Source organism: Oryzias melastigma, linkage group LG17, assembly GCF_002922805.2.
Source record: "Oryzias melastigma strain HK-1 linkage group LG17, ASM292280v2, whole genome shotgun sequence".
Taxonomy (NCBI): Eukaryota; Metazoa; Chordata; class Actinopteri; order Beloniformes; family Adrianichthyidae; genus Oryzias; species Oryzias melastigma.
In genome coordinates this window covers 4,093,671-4,113,889 of record NC_050528.1, presented here as the reverse complement: position 1 = coordinate 4,113,889, position 20,219 = coordinate 4,093,671, and the positions used below count along the sequence as shown (strand labels likewise).

The following is a 20,219-nucleotide window of genomic DNA, read 5'->3' as shown; positions in this document are numbered from 1 at the left end:
GCAGGACTCATGCTGCGCCGCACGCCGTCACGTCCATGGAGGGGCACATCGCTGCGTTGCAGATCTCTGTGAAGCCGGCCTCCTGAGTCAGTCCACTTCCTGTTTGAACAGGAAATTAAAAACTCATACAAAAGCAGTCTAAATCTGGATTGTTTAACAAAAACCTTCACAAACCGTTAACTAAATTGTGGAGGACACAGTAGGGACTCGAACCTCCCGGAGGCGCTGTGGTGGAGAGTCCCTGTGAAGACACACAGCAGTGTTACTGTTGTTCCAGGGTCAACATTAGAACATCTCCGTACCCTCATGGAGCAGAAGGAAGGGGCGGCGGGGGGCTTGAAGGTGAAGTTGAGAGCGGTGGTCTTCTGGCTGCTCAGGTACGTGTGTTTGATCTCCACGTATCCCGGCGCCTCCGTCAGTATCTGAGAGGCAATAATTCAGATCACTGCATTTCAAGAGGCTCATTTGACTTTGACATCAGGAATGAACCAACAGATGGTTCCATCCGTCTCCTCATCAGCAGCTCTTGAGCTGATGGAATCACCTGATAAGAGCACTCCTCCTCCTCGCTGTCGTAACACGGGTGAGAGCTCCAGGCGTTCACCCGCTCCACCACAGCCGCTCGAGGCTGAGTGCACGGCGTCTTGAAGAGCCTAGAAGAAGAAACTTGTTTTTTCCTTTTTGCAACATAAAATAATCAATAATTGAGAAAGGATTGTTACCAAACGGCTCTGCACGTGGACGGATCTACAGCAGACATGCGGCGGATGAGGATCAGCAGGAAGGCAGCAGAAGTGAGGAGCAGAGCTCTGAGATCCATGACCGTCTGGACGAACCTCGTCCTCCACACTGATCCACAACAAACACTGATGGGCGTTTTCCCTGATTTAGACTCCGCCCATCTGAAGGCTCCTCATTGGATGGTTTAGAGCAGGGGTGTTCAGAGGGTCAATTCCAAAACAGTCCTGAGGTCACGGGGCGAACATGATGAACATTTGTTCAAGTACATTTTTTTAACCACAATTATGAATGAAATTAGACAGTAATTTAATTTCAGAACAAATCACCTTAATAAACTTATATTTTTCTCTCTATAAAAATATATTTTCAGTCAAATTTTTACAAGTTACAAATAATCTAAACATTAAAGGAAAATAAAAAACTAATTTCTTTAATTTTATATCAATTTATATTAGATTAGGCTACGTAACGTTACGTTAGGTTACGTTAGGCTAGGCAAGGCTAGGCTAAGCTAGGCTACGCTACGTTAGGTTACGTTAGGTTAAGCTAGGCTAGGCAAGGCTAGGCTAAGCTAGGCTACGCTACGTTAGGTTACGTTAGGTTACGTTAGGTTACGTTAGGCTAGGCAAGGCTAGGCTAAGCTAGGCTACGCTACGTTAGGTTACGTTAGGTTAAGCTAGGCTAGGCAAGGTTAGGCTAGGCTACTCTAAGCTAGACTACGCTACGCTACGTTAGGTTGAGTTTGATTAGATTTGATTAGAATTAATTATATTATATTATAATATATTAGATTCTATTAGATTAGATTAGAATTAATTATATTGCATTAGATTAGATTAGATTAGATTAGATTAGATTAGATTAGATTAGATTAGATTAGATTAGATTAGATTAGATTAGATTAGATCAGATCAGATCAGATCAGATCAGGTCAGGTCAGGTCAGGTCAGGCCAGGTCAGGTCAGATCAGATCAGATCAGATCAGATCAGAATGGCAGATTGCTTGAAAAAGAGTGGGAAGAAGTGAATTTATATAATCCCACCCCAACTCTTCCTTTACACTAATTACTATTCAAAATTACTGTTCAAAACTTGTGATCAGATATTTATATCTTTCCAAAATAGATTCAGGTCATTAAGAATCCATCCATCCATCCATTTTCCTGACCGCTTAGTCCCTTTCGGGGTCGCGGGGTGCTGGAGCCTATCCCGGCTGCTGATGGGCGAAGGCGGGGTTCACCCTGGACAGGTCGCCAGTCTGTCTCAGGGCCTCAATCACACACACATCCACTCTCACATTCACACCTAGGGGCAATTTAGAGTCACCAATGAACCTATGAAGCATGTCTTTGGACGGTGGGAGGAAGCCGGAGTCCCCGGTGAAAACCCACGCATGCACGGGGAGAACATGCAAACTCCACACAGAAAGGTCCCAGCCGGGAGTCGAACCGGGGCCTTCTCGCTGTGAGGCGAGAGCGCTAACCACTGCGCCACCGTGCAGCCTGATTAAGAATCCTTAAGTGACAATAAATCACATGTAAGTACATTTAACACTATTTCAGACTTTATGCAAATCAATTATCAATTTATATAAAAAAATAAATTATAGATATCTCAAAATATTTTTATATCCTGTCAAAATTATGCAAATATGAACGAGCTTCAGAATAAAACAAAGTCTGAAAATAAAAATAAAATGTGTGTTTTTCAGCAAAAACAAATCAAATATTTTGTTTTCTTTGCTCCTGTTTTACCAGATCTGGACTGACTCCTTAGTGACCACGAATGGCTCCAACATCCATATCACAGAACATTTAAACTGAAATGACTTCATTTGGAGCCGGACGTAAACCGTTTCCACGGTCCAGTTCTCACATATACAGTCTAACCTGAGTGTGTTTGTGTTCATCGTGACCATCAGTCCTGTGACCCTTTGATTAAGGAGCAGAGAAGATCTATTCCACGCCATGCCGTGTCATCGTGTGTGCACGCGCTGCTGAGCGACTGCGACTGATCTCTACTCCACACTAAAAGTCCATCAGATTCTGACGGGCAGGACATCCGGATCTCCTGCAGATCTCTGCTCTGTTGGATCTGCAAACACTTTTATTGACTCCAAAAATGTCGACTAATGTGGATTCTGTCTTTTGATGCCAAACCAAACAATTGTTCACAGGATGATGTGGGAAAAACTTGAGTCTTTCTCTGTCAGATCTGATCATTTCAGATCACACATGGCTCTTATGTCTTCTCTACTGTGACGTTTTAGCTTTGAGAAAAAATGACAAAATTTTTATATAAATGTTTCTCTATTTTTCTTACCAGCTCTTTAGGCTAATTTAGAGTTTAGCTAATATTTTAGCAATTCGTTATTTTTTTGGCAAAATTAGATATTCTCTTGTTTTTAAGGTCAATTTGAATTTTAGCTAATATTTTAGCATTATGCTGGCTGTTATGGAAAATTTAACTTTTTTTTAACTTTTGTTTTAGGATAATTTGGAATTTAGCTAATATTTTAGCAATATGCTAGCTGTTTTGGCTAATTTAGACATGTTTCCTGTATGTTTTTTCATATATTATTCCTGATTGCTTGAAATAAACCATTTTATTCATTCAATATATATATGTATCTATAAATATACAGAGCATAAATATTTAAAATTAAGTCCAGAACCGGATATTGATAATTAATGTAGAGAAAATGGTATGGTCGAGTCGGGGTGGGATTGTATAAGTTCGCTTCCTCTCACCCCCTTTCAAACCATCTACTTGGGATTCAAAGTGATGATATTTTTTTTATGTATTATTCCTGATTGCTTCAAATAAACTATTTCATTCATTCATTCATTAATTCTTTCATTTTATTAGGCCAATTTGGAATGTAGCTAATATTTTAACAGTAAGCCTAGCTGTTTTGGCTAATTTAGACATGTTTCTAGTTTTTTACACATTTAACAGTGTTTGATAATTTTCCATGTATCAAATATTTTAACAAGCTTTCAGCTTCAGTATTTTCATCTGTTAGCTTGAGCATTTAAAGCGATCAGCTCTCTTCAGCAGCTACATTTATCTTACAGCATTACACAGATTATTGCAGGTAATCCCATTTTTGTTTATATTTCCTCTAAATTTTTTTTTTTTTTTTTTTTTTGCTCGACCTTTAAACTAATCTATGGAACCGTGGAAAGATCTGCTTCATTCGATCATGAGTATTTCAGCAGGAATTTCATGCTTCAACCGAAGACAATCGGCACAAGACCACCTCCAAGTCAGACAATGACCACAAGACACACGAGTCACCCACATCCATTTCACGCCGCATTTCTGCGCCTTGTGACAGGCCAGCTCTTTGCTATATAAGAGTCTGCCGCCTCCCAGATTTTATTCCCGACCTCCTGAGCCAGGAACCTGCTGTTGGCGTCTGCACCGCTGCAAAGGAAGAGGCTCGCCATGAAGACTCTGCTGCTGACCTCGGCCGTCCTCGCAGGACTGTTTGGCTGCTTCACGGCCTTCCCGCCCCCGGCGCCCTTCCCCTTCCCCGTCCCTTACCACGCCTTCTGCCGAGCTCTCTGGTGAGTCTGATGAGCTGAGCTGCTCGTGCTCCGCCCGTCTGTGCGTTCACCTTCTCTGTTCTGCTTCCAGGCTCTTTGCAACGCCGTGCGCCCAAATCAGCACCACAATCGGACAGCAGATTCAGGCCTCCGCCCCCGAGTATAAGGTCAGGTCCTTCTATTGCAGGATAGCAGGAGAAGTCGTCTGACGTGATGTGGTACTTTTGCAGCTCGTGCTGGCGACTCCTTTGGTGGTCAAAGCCAACCACACGTCTGACGGCGTCCAGATGCAGAACATCACCTTCTCCTTCAGTGACACCATCCTGACCGGAGGCTGCCGCGTCTCCGTCAGTGTCAACATCCCGCTGTCGTTTCCTCTCTCCCGCATCCTTTCATTGATGTGTGTCTTCGTCTCCAGGCGGAGTCCATCTCTCTGGGATTCACCAGCCTGCTCGACGACGGCCTCAACTACTGCAACCTCTACAACCTGCTGGCAGGTGAAGCAGCATCGTCTGCATGTTTACACAAACATTTGACGGGATTTGACGGTTTTCTGTCACGACTTTAACAGCGAGTGGACTCACCTCGGCTCCGGGATTCCTGGAGATGACCAACGAGTGGGCCTGCATGGGATACGGACTGGCTAAGTGCAAAGCCTGACGAGCGTCCGGTGTGTCTCTGTTCATCAGACGGCAGCATAAAGTTTGGTTTGAATCGAGGACAATGAAGCAGAAATACGTTTCCTTGTGACACTGAACTAGTAGAAAACAAACAATAAAGTTGTGATGGTTTAAGAAAACTCTTTGGTTCTGTGTCTTCTTATTATTTCTCTGATGAAATTCTGAAAAGAAAAAACATTTAGTCAGAGTTTAAACGGCGCTGCTGCTCATAGGTAGCCGTCTTCCCATGACACACATGTTCAAAACTTTATCGAAATTCTAGAAATGTTTAAAAAACACACAACTTCACATTTACACTTTTTCTAATAAATCATAACTATGCAAATAAACACAAACCAACTCAAGCAAAAAGTTGTTCAAAAATATGGTGATGGATGTGAACAATACTTTGATTTACAGCAAACTGATTTATTTTGATTTTAACAAAATATGCTCCATAGGAAATGCATGAGAAATTGATCAAATCCTTTAAAACCTTAAATACTTTCAGCTGGAGACACCATATAAACTTTAAAATGTTCAGCAACAGCTGCTTTTGGGTTATTTTTTTGTATCAATTTGAGCTTTTTGTAGCATTATGCTAGCTGGTTTTATTTTGCTAATTTAGACATTTTTTGGGCTAATTTGAAGCTTAGCTAACATTTTAGTATTATGCCAGCTGTTTTAACTCTTGACTGTATATAAGAACTGGACAGAGCAACCCCCCCTACTTCCGTGTTCCATATAGGAAGTACCACTGGGTTGCAAAAAGGCCAAAGTCCCATTGACTTCCATTGAGAAACAGACAGTTATTTCTCAGTCATTTTATATGTCAGAATAATCATTCTTCCTCTGCTGCTTTCTGATTAACTTCTTTTTTCTAATCCTATTTTTTTAAAGATTTTTTTCCATTATCACAAGTTATTCGAGTTATAAATTGACCAATCAGATGGCTCAATAAGCGTTTGTGGGTCTGACGTCGACCGTCTGGGGGGTTTGATTGACAGATGACGGGTAGCCAATGGGAGCAGACTTCATCAATGGGTCCGTGAAGACCTTTTAACACCTACTTTACAATTCAACAATGTACCAATCATTGTCCTACTGTTGTTTTCCTCAATGGAATGTACCGATGCAGCAGTTTAAAACAACAAGAGGAGCATGCTGTCGACATTTTTAGATGAGGATTTACTCTGGAGAAATAGATTTCACTCTGAGGTTATGTGCTTTGGACTTTTTTTCACTCTTTTGATTGTACCTTATAAATTATAAGTTGCATATCATACGGAATGGTGCAGCTCCTCCATAAAATCAAGAACCAAAGGTTTTTCTTCGCCGCACTTTTAAAGCTTGCAGCCTGAATTAGACGCAGACGTCTCCTGTGAGGATGAGCGAGCGCCGAGACAAACTTGAATGGATCTTGTCGTATTTTCAAACAGAAAAAAGATCCAGATGTTCACTTGTTAGACTGGTTATTTATTTTAAATACCACTGAAAGTGCAGACAAAAAGGAATAAACGTAAGTAAATCCCAAAGGACCGCTGACAGAATCAAATGTTGGAATGGTTCTCCTTCAAAGACTTGAACAATGACTTGAACGATTCTCCCGAGCCGCCTGGCCGACGCTCAAACTGGCGCCCTCATCTTATAATCTGATCGTAAATTGCTATTATGCTGAAATATACAATATCTAGAGAGCATCGATGCACGCTGGGTTTTTGCAAAGACTTCTGGGAGATTTCCAGGTTCTGGATGTTTGGAATCATAGATTCTAGAAATGTTTAACATTTAAGGCGTTTTATGTAGTGCACTGTATTTAGAGAAGGAATCCAGACACAGTCAGTGTTTTAAACTTTGTCATCTGTTTGCTCCGTCTTTTATTGTTACTCTGATTTTCTGCCTTAACTTTTCCTCAGCCTCAGTTCTGTAATAAACCTGAATAAAAACAAACTTTTCTCATTTGATTAAAAAAAAAAAAACAGTGAAAAAAATGGTAGACAAACAATTTCTGCAGTCATGTATGTTTTTATTAAAGATGCACATTTATTGTTTAGGATTTCACTAATAATATAAAAACAAGAAAATGTTTCCCTGTGATTGATCCTTCATGACTGTTTATACTTTTTCTCTCATTACAGCGACACACAGCAGCAGAAACTCCCTTTTTAAAATGTGGTAAATGTGTTTATTAAAGTAGATTTTATTTCATTTTATGGTTGGGCATTTTTCAATAACTATTTGTTTTCTACAGAGGCAGAAATGTTGAATTTGAACGAAGAAAAAGGATGAAAGGTCAGATTTGGGGAGAACTGGCTTTTCAGCGCGATGCCGCCCTCTGCTAGACTAAGTTTGAAGTGCAAGTTGGGTTTGTTCTTTACAATTGAATTATTATTGACTCTTATAATCAATGAGTTCTATTTGAAGTGATGTATTTTACTTTTAGATTATTTCTATATATGGTTATGAGTAATTAAATAATTATTTTCATTTTTCATTTACGTACATGTTTCCTTGTTTTTTTATTAATTCATTTCATTATTTCTGTCATATATATATATATACATGGGATTTTGTTACATTATCTACAATCAATGCTTGAAATTAACCAATAAATCGAATCAATTAATATAATAAATCCAAATTACTCCTGGAGAACCAAAGAAGAATTTTCATTTTATTGTGTTTATTTGTTGTTTTTGGGGGGCAGAAATTAACAGCAGTAAAACTAAATTTGAAAAATTAATAAAATGTGAAAAACGGGAAAAAATGTATACTGTACACCGGCCAAATTTGAGCCTGCGGGTTGTCCAGGGTTGTTAATTGGGGTTTACTTTAAAAAAATGTCTTTTTTTTTTTTTTACAGCTTGTTGGTGTTTTATTTCACCCAGTTTGTCTTTTAGACTCATACAAATAAGATAATGTGTTTATGTATGAAACCTGAGAAACACAGCTTTACTATCAGGTAAATACGATTATTTTTTTAGAATAAAATTTATAGAAAACAAAAAAAATCACAAAAATATGCTTCCTTAAAAACTATTTTTAAAAAGAGAGAAAACAGTTGTTCAGGGAACCTTCATTCATGCAGGGTTTTATTTAAAAAAATGAAAGAAAATAAAAGACAGAAATGAACCTGCTAAGTTTGTAGTTATGATTAAAATCATCTTTAAAAGCATTTACTGATAAACGGATAAGCACGTCTTTTTATTTGCTCACAGAGTCAGGAAAAACAATCCGACTGAAAACTTTATCATCATTTGCAGACAGAGACGCCGTATCCAAGGCAGAGCCATTCGTTGGAGAACTCCATGAATCCTGGACTTTTGGTGAGTCCGCTGCCTATAAACACACATGAGGGAAGAAAAGCTTTAGGGTGAAATCAGAAATCCAGATCCAGAAGATGAACACAAACCTTTCATGACTCTGTGCAGGTTGCAGTAGTTTGTGCCGTTATCAAACAGGCTGAACGAGAACGGAGACACAGAGGAAGCCTAACAGCAGAAGGAAGCAGAGACAGGAATCTGACAGGGATGATTCAGACTATAGGAAGCAGGAAATGAACATTACCGCCACGTGGCAGCCCGTGGTCATGGCTGTGGGCGCCAAAGTGAAGTTTAGGTTCTCAACTTGTCCCACAGCAGAGGTGTGGTTGGCCAGAATCTGAGCTGGAGTCACCACACCCAACTTTATGGAGAAGAAGAAACACATTTCTGTTGGTAAACTGCTCAAAATAAAGACAGAAATCCTCTTTGTTCACCTTGTAGGACTGTTTTCCTTTCAGTCCAGACACCAGAGCCACATTCACGTCACCACAGGGAACTCCAAGCAGCCTGACAGGAAATAAACATTTATATGTGCTTAAAACAATCATAAATTCAATGAAACAGTTTGTCTCACCAGAAAATTTTGCAGAAGGAGTTTGAGATTTCTGGCGGAGGCTGAGCGGTTGAAAGGATGCTCACGCCTGAGAACAGAACGCACGCCACAACCCAGGTCCTCGGCGCCATCCTGACCGCCGGATCTCCGGCTGCTTCTAGACTCGAGGCCGAACTGCTGCGAGTTTCTGGAGCTTTTAAAGAGCAAAGAATGAGAAAATGTGGCGTGAAGACCTCCAGCCTGTCATGTGGAGCGAGGCGCGCAGACAAAAGATCTGCACAACAATGAGCAAATTCAGGTTGTTTGTTTCAGAATTAATGCTGCATAAAGTGCAAAAAACCAGAACATTTAAGACTTGTTGAAACTTTTAAAAATATGGGGCAAAGAAAGGATTTTTTACTGCAAAAAGATGTTTAAAATGACGACAGAGGAATACTACTAAATAATTCTTACTTAACAAGAAATCTTATAATTAAATATTAAATATAATAAAGAGTTACATAAAATAATTTTAAAAAATATGATAAAAAAGCTGTTAGAGTTATTTCAAATTAAAAGCTATAAAGATAATGTGCATTTTTTTACTAGTTCTAAGCAAATAGTTTGTATTTTTTGAGTTCTTATGAACCTAAATGTAGTTTATTTTGAGTAAAAGTGACAAAAACCGATGTAAAAGTGGTAATTAGTCATTTTAAAACACAATTTGAACAAAATCAACAGTTGATTCATCTAATAATGAAGTTAATCAAATCTCAGCTTATTCTTAGAACCTAAATCTACATTGTTTTTCAAAAATAATGATGACGAACACCAGTCTTGTTAATATCTATTGAATTTAAAATAACATCCTTAAAGTTGAACCCAAAAACTACAGTGAAATTTGAGTAATTTGGGGTTTAAATCAAGATTTTCAATCATCAAGATCATGGAAAAAAGGGACTCATTTTAAAATCCATTTTTTCCATGATCTTGACAATAGAAAAACTTAATTTAAGACCCAAAAAACTCAAATTTTAATAATAATGTCCTTATTTCTAGATCCTAGCCCCTAATGAGACAATAATTAGGAGCTTTTGAGACAAGCTTGGAAAAAGAAAACATCTTCAATGTATAAAATTAAGGTTTGAAATCTTTGCAGTTTATCAATTATCAGTTGATTCCAGTGATCAACTAACAGAAAAAGACAAGAAAATAACGTATTTCATGAAAGGAAAGAAAGATAACGTCAAATAATGAAGGAAATATCCTGATTTAAAAGGAAGAGAATAAATCATTAATGCAAATTAACGATAATAATGTCATAATAATGTGGTAAAACAGGATTTTGTTTATTTTCCCATCAAACCTGAGGTTAACCATAACCAGCCGTTCTCTTTTAATTCTCGATGTTTCTGTTATTTCTGCAAACAAAGGCCTCATTCATCCACCGTTCCTGCAGTTTTAGCAGCATGACCAGTGTGGTAAATTGAGAAAGAAAAAATAAAAAAGCAGGAACAGAAACATCCCAACAAACTGAAGCACAATAGTTTTCTTTCAGGCACAGATTGAAAAGATTAAAGCGTCAACAGTTTGGATAATCGATAGAAGTCCACAGATTTAGAGAGGACACAGTTCAGGTGATAAAAACCATCAGAGTGAGGAAAACAAAAGCTGCTCTGTTGAGAAACATTAACTATTATAGTTTTAAAGCACAGAAGAGCATCAGATGAGGCTCCAGATAATAAAAAACGGTTCTTCCAACTACAGCTGATGGACTTTCTTATTATAAGGAATCTGGGATTGAGGATCCAGACGCAGAAAAGCGGATCTGGGGACAGAAACTCGATCTGAGACACGTTTATTTGTGTGCGACATTTCAGGTACAAAGACAGATTTAAAATAAACAATCAAAAGAAATGGCGAACGTGTGATCATTAAAATAATATAAAAAAAGATATAAAGAGCAGAATTTGTGCTTAGAATTTTAGAATGTAAAAGACATCAAAATCCACTCTGATCATCTTTTAATCTGTTTTCAAATCGTTCCCAGTGTTTTTTTCTGGGACATAGTTTCTGCAGAGCAGCAGGAGTTTGTGAGAAGTCCACCTGAGGTGTGAAAGTAAGCCTCTGCTCGTATCCCATGATCCCTTTGTTTAAACTCAGAGTGAACGCCGACAAAAACAAGCCACGCCCCCTCCATGACACACAAGCTCTCTACTGTTGGCAGCAAACGGGCTCCAGTTTTTACTTCTTACTTTTTATATGTATCTACTAAAGCTATTTTTATTTATATTTTGCATCTTTGAAGTCATTTTTTTTCGTTTCCCCGTCAGTCTTAAGCTGCTCTAATTTTGTGGCAAAATTGATTCTGATGCTGAGAAAAATGTTTTATTTTCTAACTTATTTATTTCTGGTCATCTCTTGGCCAGGAGTCTCTTGTAAAAGAGATTTCTTAATTTCAGTTAGACTTCCTGATTAAATTAAGGTTAATAAATTAAAATAAATAAAACGTGAGGATCTGGCACTGCGCGGACAAAAAACGTATGTAGGCTGTGGGTAGGATTAGATGGATAACTGAGAAAAAAATGACAACATAAATAAAAAAACACCACAAAAGATTTTTTAAAAAATGATGCAAAAAGACACAGGCTCTTGCAGTTTTATTTTATTTTGGTTTTATTAGAGGATTTTCAAATGGGTGTCTCATCTTAAAAAAAAAACAGAACAAATATCTCTAGTAATTAAATATATATATATAACCAAAAGGGCTGTAAACTTGTTTAATTTCAGGAAAAAAAAACAATATTTACTGCTTGATGTTGTTTCTACTGTGAGAAATTCTTCGGTTTGATGATAAAAACACAAATATTGACAATAAACATTCGTGATCAGAAATAAAATTGGTGTTTGACATGTTTTACCTTCCTAAAAATCATAGACTCACTTTAATTTCAACAGAAGATAATTTACAAGTAAAGTCACTGTATGTAAAATGGAGGATTTTCACCAGAAAAAAAAAAAAATCAAAGCAAAGAAGATCGTTTAAATTGAAATAGATTTGTTGCATCTCCTGAATAACAAGTTAAGCAGTAAAGCATGAAACCTATAAAAGAAAATCTTATATTTCGTTAAAACGCAAAAAAACTTTGGAGACATTTGAACTTATTTAACACAAACTGGACCAGTTCAATAGAACCCGTGTGGTTCTGTTCGTTGTAAACGATCCGTTTGCTGCAGCGATAAACTAACAAGCACAGCGTGTTAAATCAGAGCGAAGACATTCCAGATCTGCAGAGAAACACATGATGAAACACAAAGACAGCTTTTATTCTGAAAATCCATTCTCCTCGGAAAGCGGCGTGGCTCAAATGTTAAGATGAAAAAATAAATCTGAGCTTTCACGTCGTCGTATCAGCAGGCAGAAAAACCACATCCAAGGCAGAGCCACTCGTTGGTGAACTCCAGGAAGCCCGGAGCTTTGTAGAGGCCACTTCCTGTCCAGACAGGAAGTACAAGCATCAAGGTGAAAGGTGGCTGTAATTTCAGTCAGAATGCAGTGAAAGCGTTTGAAGGCTCACCCTTGATGACATTACGGAGGTTACAGAAGTTGATGCCGTTGTCAAACAGGCTGTACCAAACGGCGGACACAGAAGTTCCCTAAACAAGAGACAATCCTCATTAGTGTGAAATAATTCAACGAAAGCCTCGAGTTTGGCCCTCAATGCCCCCCATACCCCCATGTGACCTGTCCTCGGCGGCTGAGCAGCTGCTACTGGCCCCTCCCCCTCTTCCTTCTGCCCCACCCCCCAGTCAGAGCTGCATTTGAGAAACTCATGGAAAAAAACAACACTTTTTTTCAAAATAGCGACTTTTCTGTTGGTTTTATCTCCATAGCAACGGTTTTAAGTTTTGGTCGTCTGGGGGTGACAAACAAGGATATGTAATTCTTAAAAGAATTGGTGAAAGTACATTTTTGGATTTCCTTAGCAACGGTTTTTGTGAACCACACCCACATTCCTGATATGTTTATGTCGTATAGCGTATTGTTTCCTTCAGCCTTAGCCAGGGATTCATGAGTTAAGTTTTTACAACATTCTAATGAAAAAATGTGTGACGTCACTTTTGCTAGATTATCAAACTAATGCCGTTCCAAATCTACTAACTTTAAAACCAAAAATGCTCTCCTCCTCTAGGAGTATGGAGGACTAAATCAGACAATTTGAAATAAATACACACCATTATTTCAAATTGTCTCATTTAGTCCTCCATACTGATGGAGTTTTAATTTGTAGCTGGAATCAGGTGTTTTATTTTATTTTTAAATTAAAGATGGAAGCTTCTTCCTAACAAAATAATTCTTAACAAAAAAATTTTATGGAGTTTTATGGAATTTTTATGGGGAGTAAAATATTGAAAGTTTAAGTTGATTTATTCTGGAGTAGTATTCCTGCATATTTACTATTCATAATTATGTTAAAAAGTAACTGTTTTGAAGTTTTTAAAATGGCCATTATGCTAGCTTTTTTGGACTATTTGGGCCTTTATTAAGATTTTTTAGGTTGTTTTGGATGTAGGCTAATAGTTCAGCTTCATGCTAGCTGTTTTGGCTAATTTAGGCTTTTTATGTTTTTTTTTTAGGCTGTTTTGGAGTTTGTCTAATATGCCAACTACATTTCAGCTAATTTAGGCTTTTTTCAATTTAGGATATTTTGAATTTAGCTATTTTTTCAGCTATATACTAGCTTTTTTTAAGCAAACCTAAGTTTTGTTTTTTTTTAGTTTTTTAGGCTAATTGACAATTTAGCTAATATTTTAGCAAAATATCAGCTTCAGCATTTTTAGCTATCAATTTCAGCATCCTCAGTGGCCAAATTCAGCTTACAGCATTCATACTAGTATTATTGTAGGTAATGCTATATATCTAGTTGATAATTATGTTAAAAAGTTACGGTTTTAAAGTTTTAAAAGTGTATTTTTAGTGTGTTAAATAAATGTTTATCCTGTTCGGTCCGCGACCTCAGGTGTATTTTGGATGTTTTTCCTGTGTGATTAAGTTTGACACCCCTGCACTAGGCAATTGTGAAGATTCCTCAAACAATTTTTTTTTATATTTTTTGTGAGACAATGTGAAATTTGCCAAATTTCACACTTTTCCACAAAACAGCCAGAAAGGCTGTAGGACCTGAAAAACTTCCTTTGAATATCCCAGATAAGTGTGATTTGGACTTGTCTGTGGGTTCTGAAAAACATTTTCTATTTTTTTTCTTTTTAGTTTTAGTAGAGATTTTGGCACCATTCATCTTTTTGAATGGTTCTTACCACCGTGATGTCATTTTTTTTTTTTTTTTTGATGAGGGGATTCTGCCCTTTGAGCGGGAAATGTCTTTACAGAAACTTACAACCCAAAGGTAAATTCACTTTGCTCAAAATTCACCATAACAGAGAAGAATTCCCCAAAAATATTTTCTATGTTAAAAAAAAAAAAGCAATAACTGCATCAATCCCAAACCCCATAAATAATGAATGGAGCGTCTTACTTGCACGTGGCAGCCCAGGATCACGGACGTGGGCGCCATGGTGAAGTTGACGCTCTCGATCTGGCCGACCCCTGAAGTGTGATTGGCCTGAACTGCCATTGAAGTCACCGAGCCGAGCTGAAAAGCAGAAAAAGATCAGTTTACGTGATAGTTCTGCATTATGTGACACACATGAGATGTTTCCTCACAGTGTATGAACCCATGGCTTTAATCTGAGTCACGATGGCAGAGTTGACCTCCGTGCAGGGGACCCCAATCAACCTGGAACCAAAACATATCATGAAATGATTGTCAGTCCGACCCAGAAATGTCAGAGTCCCACCAGATGATCTTGCAGAAAGCGCTGGTGGTGGTGGTGGGGGGTGCTGCATCTTTGCCGCTCGTGAGGACCCACACCCCCACGAAGACGGCACAGGTCACGCCCAAAGCCCTGAAACCCATCCTGGAACGAGCGTCTTGGAGCTCCAGATGCAGAAGTGAGTCGGTGTTTCTCTGAGGGTTTTTATAGTCCGCTGATCCTCCAGAAGACACGCCGAGTCACGTGGAGCCGTGAAAACAGGATTTACACGCCACATTTGTTTGTTAAACATCAGGAACTGCAAGTATCTCAACCTTTACTGCGTATTTTATAGACAAAATACTAATATTGTGAGAATTTAACCGTAAAGTTTGTTGTTTATTATTTGATATTTTATCTTAAACCTCAAAAAGACCCAGTTTGAAAATAAGAAAGTGGAATTTATGGTGCAGGAAATTAACCATTATGATCATTAACATAAATATTTGTTTATTTATACTAAAATAAACAAAAATAAATAATGGCATAATAAAAAAAAAACCAATTAACACTAACGTATCTCTAAGTAAATACTGAAAAAATGTATTAAAATTTTTTGGAAAAAAAGAAAAGATCTGTGTTCATCAGAACTACAGTAGGCTATAATATGAACAAAAATGAGTAAATATGATTAAGACAGGGATTAACACCAAAGAACAATTTTAACTGCATTAACGTAACATTAAATGCAGACAAACTTTAAGTTAAGACATTTAAGTAAAAAAAAAATAAAAATTAAAAATAAAAAAAAACACCAAAAGATTTTCTCCATTAAAAAATAAATAAGTACACTTATTTAGAAGGGAAATAAATAATAGTTTAATCCTCCCAGGACAAAATTAAGTTTTGGTAACAGAAAAATAATGTATCCAACAAAATCAAAAAAGTAATCAACACACAAAGATCCACAAAAACACAGAAGTCTCACTCTGATAGGAATAAAATACACAAAACATGGAACAAAAGGAAAAAAAATGAAACTAAATATGGTTACAGCTGTAACAGTGAAAGAAAATATTCTGGATGGGTCACTCGCTTTGCAATGGGGAGGGGAAGGGGGGCGGGGTTGCTCTGGGCCAACAGTCTAGTCCACAAATCAGAGATGAATTTCTAATAAACTACTGCTGCTCTGCAGAAATCAGAGTAAATGGTAAAAACTTATCTTTTTATCAAGGCCCAAAGCGATTTAGTGACAGTCCCATTCACACACTGATGGGGCCAGACTATAACCACCAGGAGCAATGTGGGGTTCAATATCTTGTCCAAGAACACTTAAACACACCAATGCAACACACCAGCAGGCAAGACAGGAACTGAACTTCCAATCAAAAGATGACCGAACTGGAACTTTAACTGACTAAAGACAACTGCAAAGTGGGATTCGAATGCGATTCCAAAGTCTAGTTCATGTATAATTTCAGTTATTTAATTTGCAACACACCAGATTACCAATAAACACAATAATATGTTTAAATTTGGGTAAATATTTGATTCTTTTCTGTTTTTCAATTTTTTTTAAGAGAATGCCACCTCATTGCTTTACCACTTCATGTCAGCAGAGGGCGCCAGATCACAACATTTGGTTTCCTTTATCACATCTATATTAAAAAAATAAATTTTAATCACAGGTAGACAGTGCCTTTTTATCATTCAGAATTATGGTAAAAAGTTACAGTTTCAAAGTTTTAAAAATTGGCATTCTGTTAGCTTTTTGGACTATTTTGGAATTTACAAAGAATTTTTAGGCTGTTGTGGAGTTTAGCTAATATTATAGATGGTAAATGGTGTTTACTTGTACAGCGCTTTCTACAGCTTTAAGGTCAAAATGTCAAAACTGAATCAAAAGGTAAAAGAGGATATGCAATATCAATGCAAAAGAGTCAAAACAGCAGAAATAAATGGTAGAAGAGCATAAAATTCTTCAATAAATGACAAGTGGAATCATTCATTAGACACCTTTTATTTAAAAACACCTATTTAGAGTTTGTTATAATTTACCCATCTTGACTTTTCAAGTAATACAGTTTAAAAAAACATTTTCTTCGTAAAATGTTACTAAAGCAATTAAAATAATCGAAATACATCTAATTTGAGAAGACTTTTTAATAACGTCTCTTTGAATTTAAGTGAAAAATGCAAGCTTTTGTTAGAAAATCTATCATTTACCTTTAAGAAGTAAAATAAAACATTGTGTTTTTCCCCATTTTTCTAAAAAAAAAAAAAAAAACCATGAAACTGAAGCGCGTCCATGCACCTACACACGGAGGAGAGGTCAGCCCAGCGATGAGAATCCTCTCAAAAGTTTGTTACTCAGAGCGGTCACGGCGCTGACAAATGGATGGCAGATCCACGGCCCATAGATCTGCTCATCGGCTCTGCGCGGATGGTGGTGACTGTGCGCGGGGCAGTTCCCTGCAGCAACAGACCGAATTCTGCTGAGGAGACCATCTGCTGAGAGAAGAGCAAACAGAGAGAGCGGCAGTCTGTTTTCATGAAGGCTGCATCATCCTCAAATGTTCTCTCAGTCATCGTGTTTATGTGGAAGAAATCTATTAGGTGTAAAAGAGAAAGGCTTTAGCTTTGACGGTGTTAGTCTGTCATTGTGCCTTTGAGCAAAACTACAAAAAAGAAACATATTTTATGTAATCCAGAAAATCTGAAAATGTTGTTTTTGGTCTTTTTAGAATGTTTTTGTGACATTTTTCTGATGATGGAGGACATAAATAAAAAAAATTAAGCTTAAAATTGCTGACAATTGATGATTCAACATTTCAACAAACACAACATGTCAAACAAATGTCAAAATACTCTTAGATTTAACTTAGAACTCCAAAGCAATCAACATAAAACAACAAATTCTTCTAATTCATAAATTATTTTAGTCCATACCGGTTCTGTCTTTGATTCTGGAGCTGGAGTGGAATCAGACCAAACAGAGATGCAGGTGTGAGAGCTCCTTTCAGTGGTGAATGAGGTGAGGTGAGTGTTTGTTTTTTTTCATGGGGATGTCTGGTCCGGGTGGAGTTAATATGTTTGGCCCGGGTGGAGATGATCTGACTGAACGCGACAGTTACATGACGTTTTCAGTGCGGGTAGAATACTAGTCCAAAGCGAGCGTTTTTGTCCTGAGCTTTTTCCATTAACCTGCTGGAGGTGCAGGTTTGCCGAGCTCATCCGGATACTTTAGGGTGAAGGCGGGATTCACTCCCGTAGGGAGTGTCCTCGCTTGATATGCCGGCAGAGAGAGAGTTGCTTTGGGGTGCGGAGGCTGCCGGCTCGGGTCTCATCGAGACATTAAAGAAAAAGGAAAAAAGGACTCCTAATTTTAATTTCTATTTTTTTCTCTCGGATTGATTTCGAGACAGTGAGCCACAGAGACACAGAAACACCGTGAAAGCGGCTGTAATACAGACACAGCCTCCTGTACTGGGAAAATATTCTATTAGTAATCATAACCCAAACATGGAGACATGATTACTGATGTTTTTGTAGAACTTCACAATAAATATGAATATTGTTTTTTTTTTTTTAGTAAACATTAAACCATTCATTCATAAAATGTAGCTTTTTACTATTTACAACTGGATTATCGTGATGAATAAAAATAGTAATAAAGTCATGTCTTCTTTTATATTCAATTTTTTATTTTACCTTATTTTATTTGGCAGCATATCAAATTCCTTTCAAAATAAAAACAGCTTTTGTCAAATGAAATCCTCCTGTTGCAGGAAAATGAAATAACACTAAAAGAAGAAAAAAAAAGAAAAAAAATCAATTAATTTTTTTTTTTTTTTTCCTTATCCTTTACTGTCAAATATAATAAAAATAATAACGTCTGGTGGAGAAACCAATAGATTTTTTGAGAATTTAACATAAATGCAGTTATTTACTCAAGGACATCGCTTCAAATAGGCAACTAAAAACTGTACTGGTGTAGCAGAAGATCAGAATACTGTATGTTTGAAACTTCTTCTAAAGAAAAAAACTCAGACAATAGATTAAACCTTTTACCACCATTTTGAGGTTTTCTGACATGTTAAAAAAAAACTAAAAATAAACAACTACTGAACTAAAACTATAAACTCATTATCTATTTAGCATTTAACGCTGAAGAGCCTCATTGCGGGGATAAAAAAGGCGGACTTTGAAAAAACAAGTTACCTGCTTCCAGAGCGTGGTCTCGTAAAGTATCGCGATACTCCGCGTGAGTTCCTAGACTCCTGATCTGCTTGTGGTGGAAGTGTTTTTCTACGATCACAAACAAGGTCAGAACGCTGATTTTAGAAGCTTTCGCGTTTTGTAAATGTATTCGGTGATATTATAAAGGCTTTTACTCTTAGTTTTTAGTCTAATATTTTGCACATTGTTTATATTTTTTGCGTTTGTACAACATTAAAAGCGTGAGATTGCAGGCTGCAGCTCTTTGGTGCAAAGACTGCATGCACTAAAACAAACTTTAAATTAAATAAAATTGTATTTAAGCTTAGCAGGAATATCAGTTGTTGCACTTGGGTTCAAAGGTCACTCTGTTGCAATCACTGCAGGTTTTGCACAAAAACAGTTTTTAATGCATCAAAAACACTTTATTTCAGGTGCTGATAGAATCCTGACTCTGATCAGAACATCATGGTTAGTGGGAAGGTCCAGACTGTCCTGGGTCCGGTGGACCCGGAGCAGTTGGGACGCACGATGACCCACGAACATCTGACCATGACCTTTGAGTGCTGCTACTGCCCCCCTGCAGCCGGCGCTGAAGCAGAGCCAGAAAACCCCTTCCAGATGCAGCACATGCACTGGCTGAGACAGAACCCGTACAGCTGCCGGGAGAACCTGCTGCTGCAGCAGGAGACCGGCGCCGTGCGCGAGGAGCTGCTGGCCTACAGGAAGAACGGAGGAGGAACTATAGTGGAGAACACGACCACCGGCATCGACCGGGACCTGCCCGCCCTCAGACAGCTGGCCAAGGACACCGGGGTTCACATCATCGCTGGAGCTGGGTTCTATGTGGACGCGACCCACTCTGAGGCCACCAGAAGAATGAGTGTGGAGAAGGTGTACCGATGCAGACCAAACATCCACACACAACGCTGAGACAAATTTAAAGTGACGTATAGATTAGTTAGTTTGGAAAATAGTTGGAAAATTATAACAAACATTTTTTTGACTTATTTTCGATGTCCCTATATATATATATAAGTGAATTAATTTGAATAATTTCCTTTAATTAAACCTTTTAATTGCAAAAGATTGATATACATACATATATCACATGTGTCAAAGTCAAGGCCCGAGTGCCAGATCCGGCCCTCTGGGTAATTATGTATGGCCTATCAGATAATTATCCATCTTCTTAACCGCTTCGTCCCCTTCGGGGTCGCGGGGTGCCGGAGCCTATCCCGGCTGCCGATGGGCGAAGGCGGGGTACACCCTGGACAGGTCTCCAGTCTGTCTCAGGGCCTCAATCACACACACATACACTCTCACATCCACACCTAGGGACAATTTAGAGTCACCAATTAACCTATGAAGCATGTTTTTG

The 20,219-nt window shown here is 37.9% G+C and overlaps 1 protein-coding gene across 1 annotated transcript in view; it reads left to right on the top strand.

Annotated features, from left to right (window-relative positions):
* Nucleotides 1–18,823: 18,823 nt before the first annotated feature.
* Nucleotides 18,824–20,219, top strand: part of pter (phosphotriesterase related) — a gene marked incomplete in the record, with an annotated part of 6,858 nt that continues 5,462 nt past the window's right edge. The window contains 2 exon segments of the mRNA XM_024274289.2: nt 18,824–18,945; nt 19,273–19,732. Of these exon segments, the coding sequence (XP_024130057.1) occupies nt 19,307–19,732 (426 nt within the window).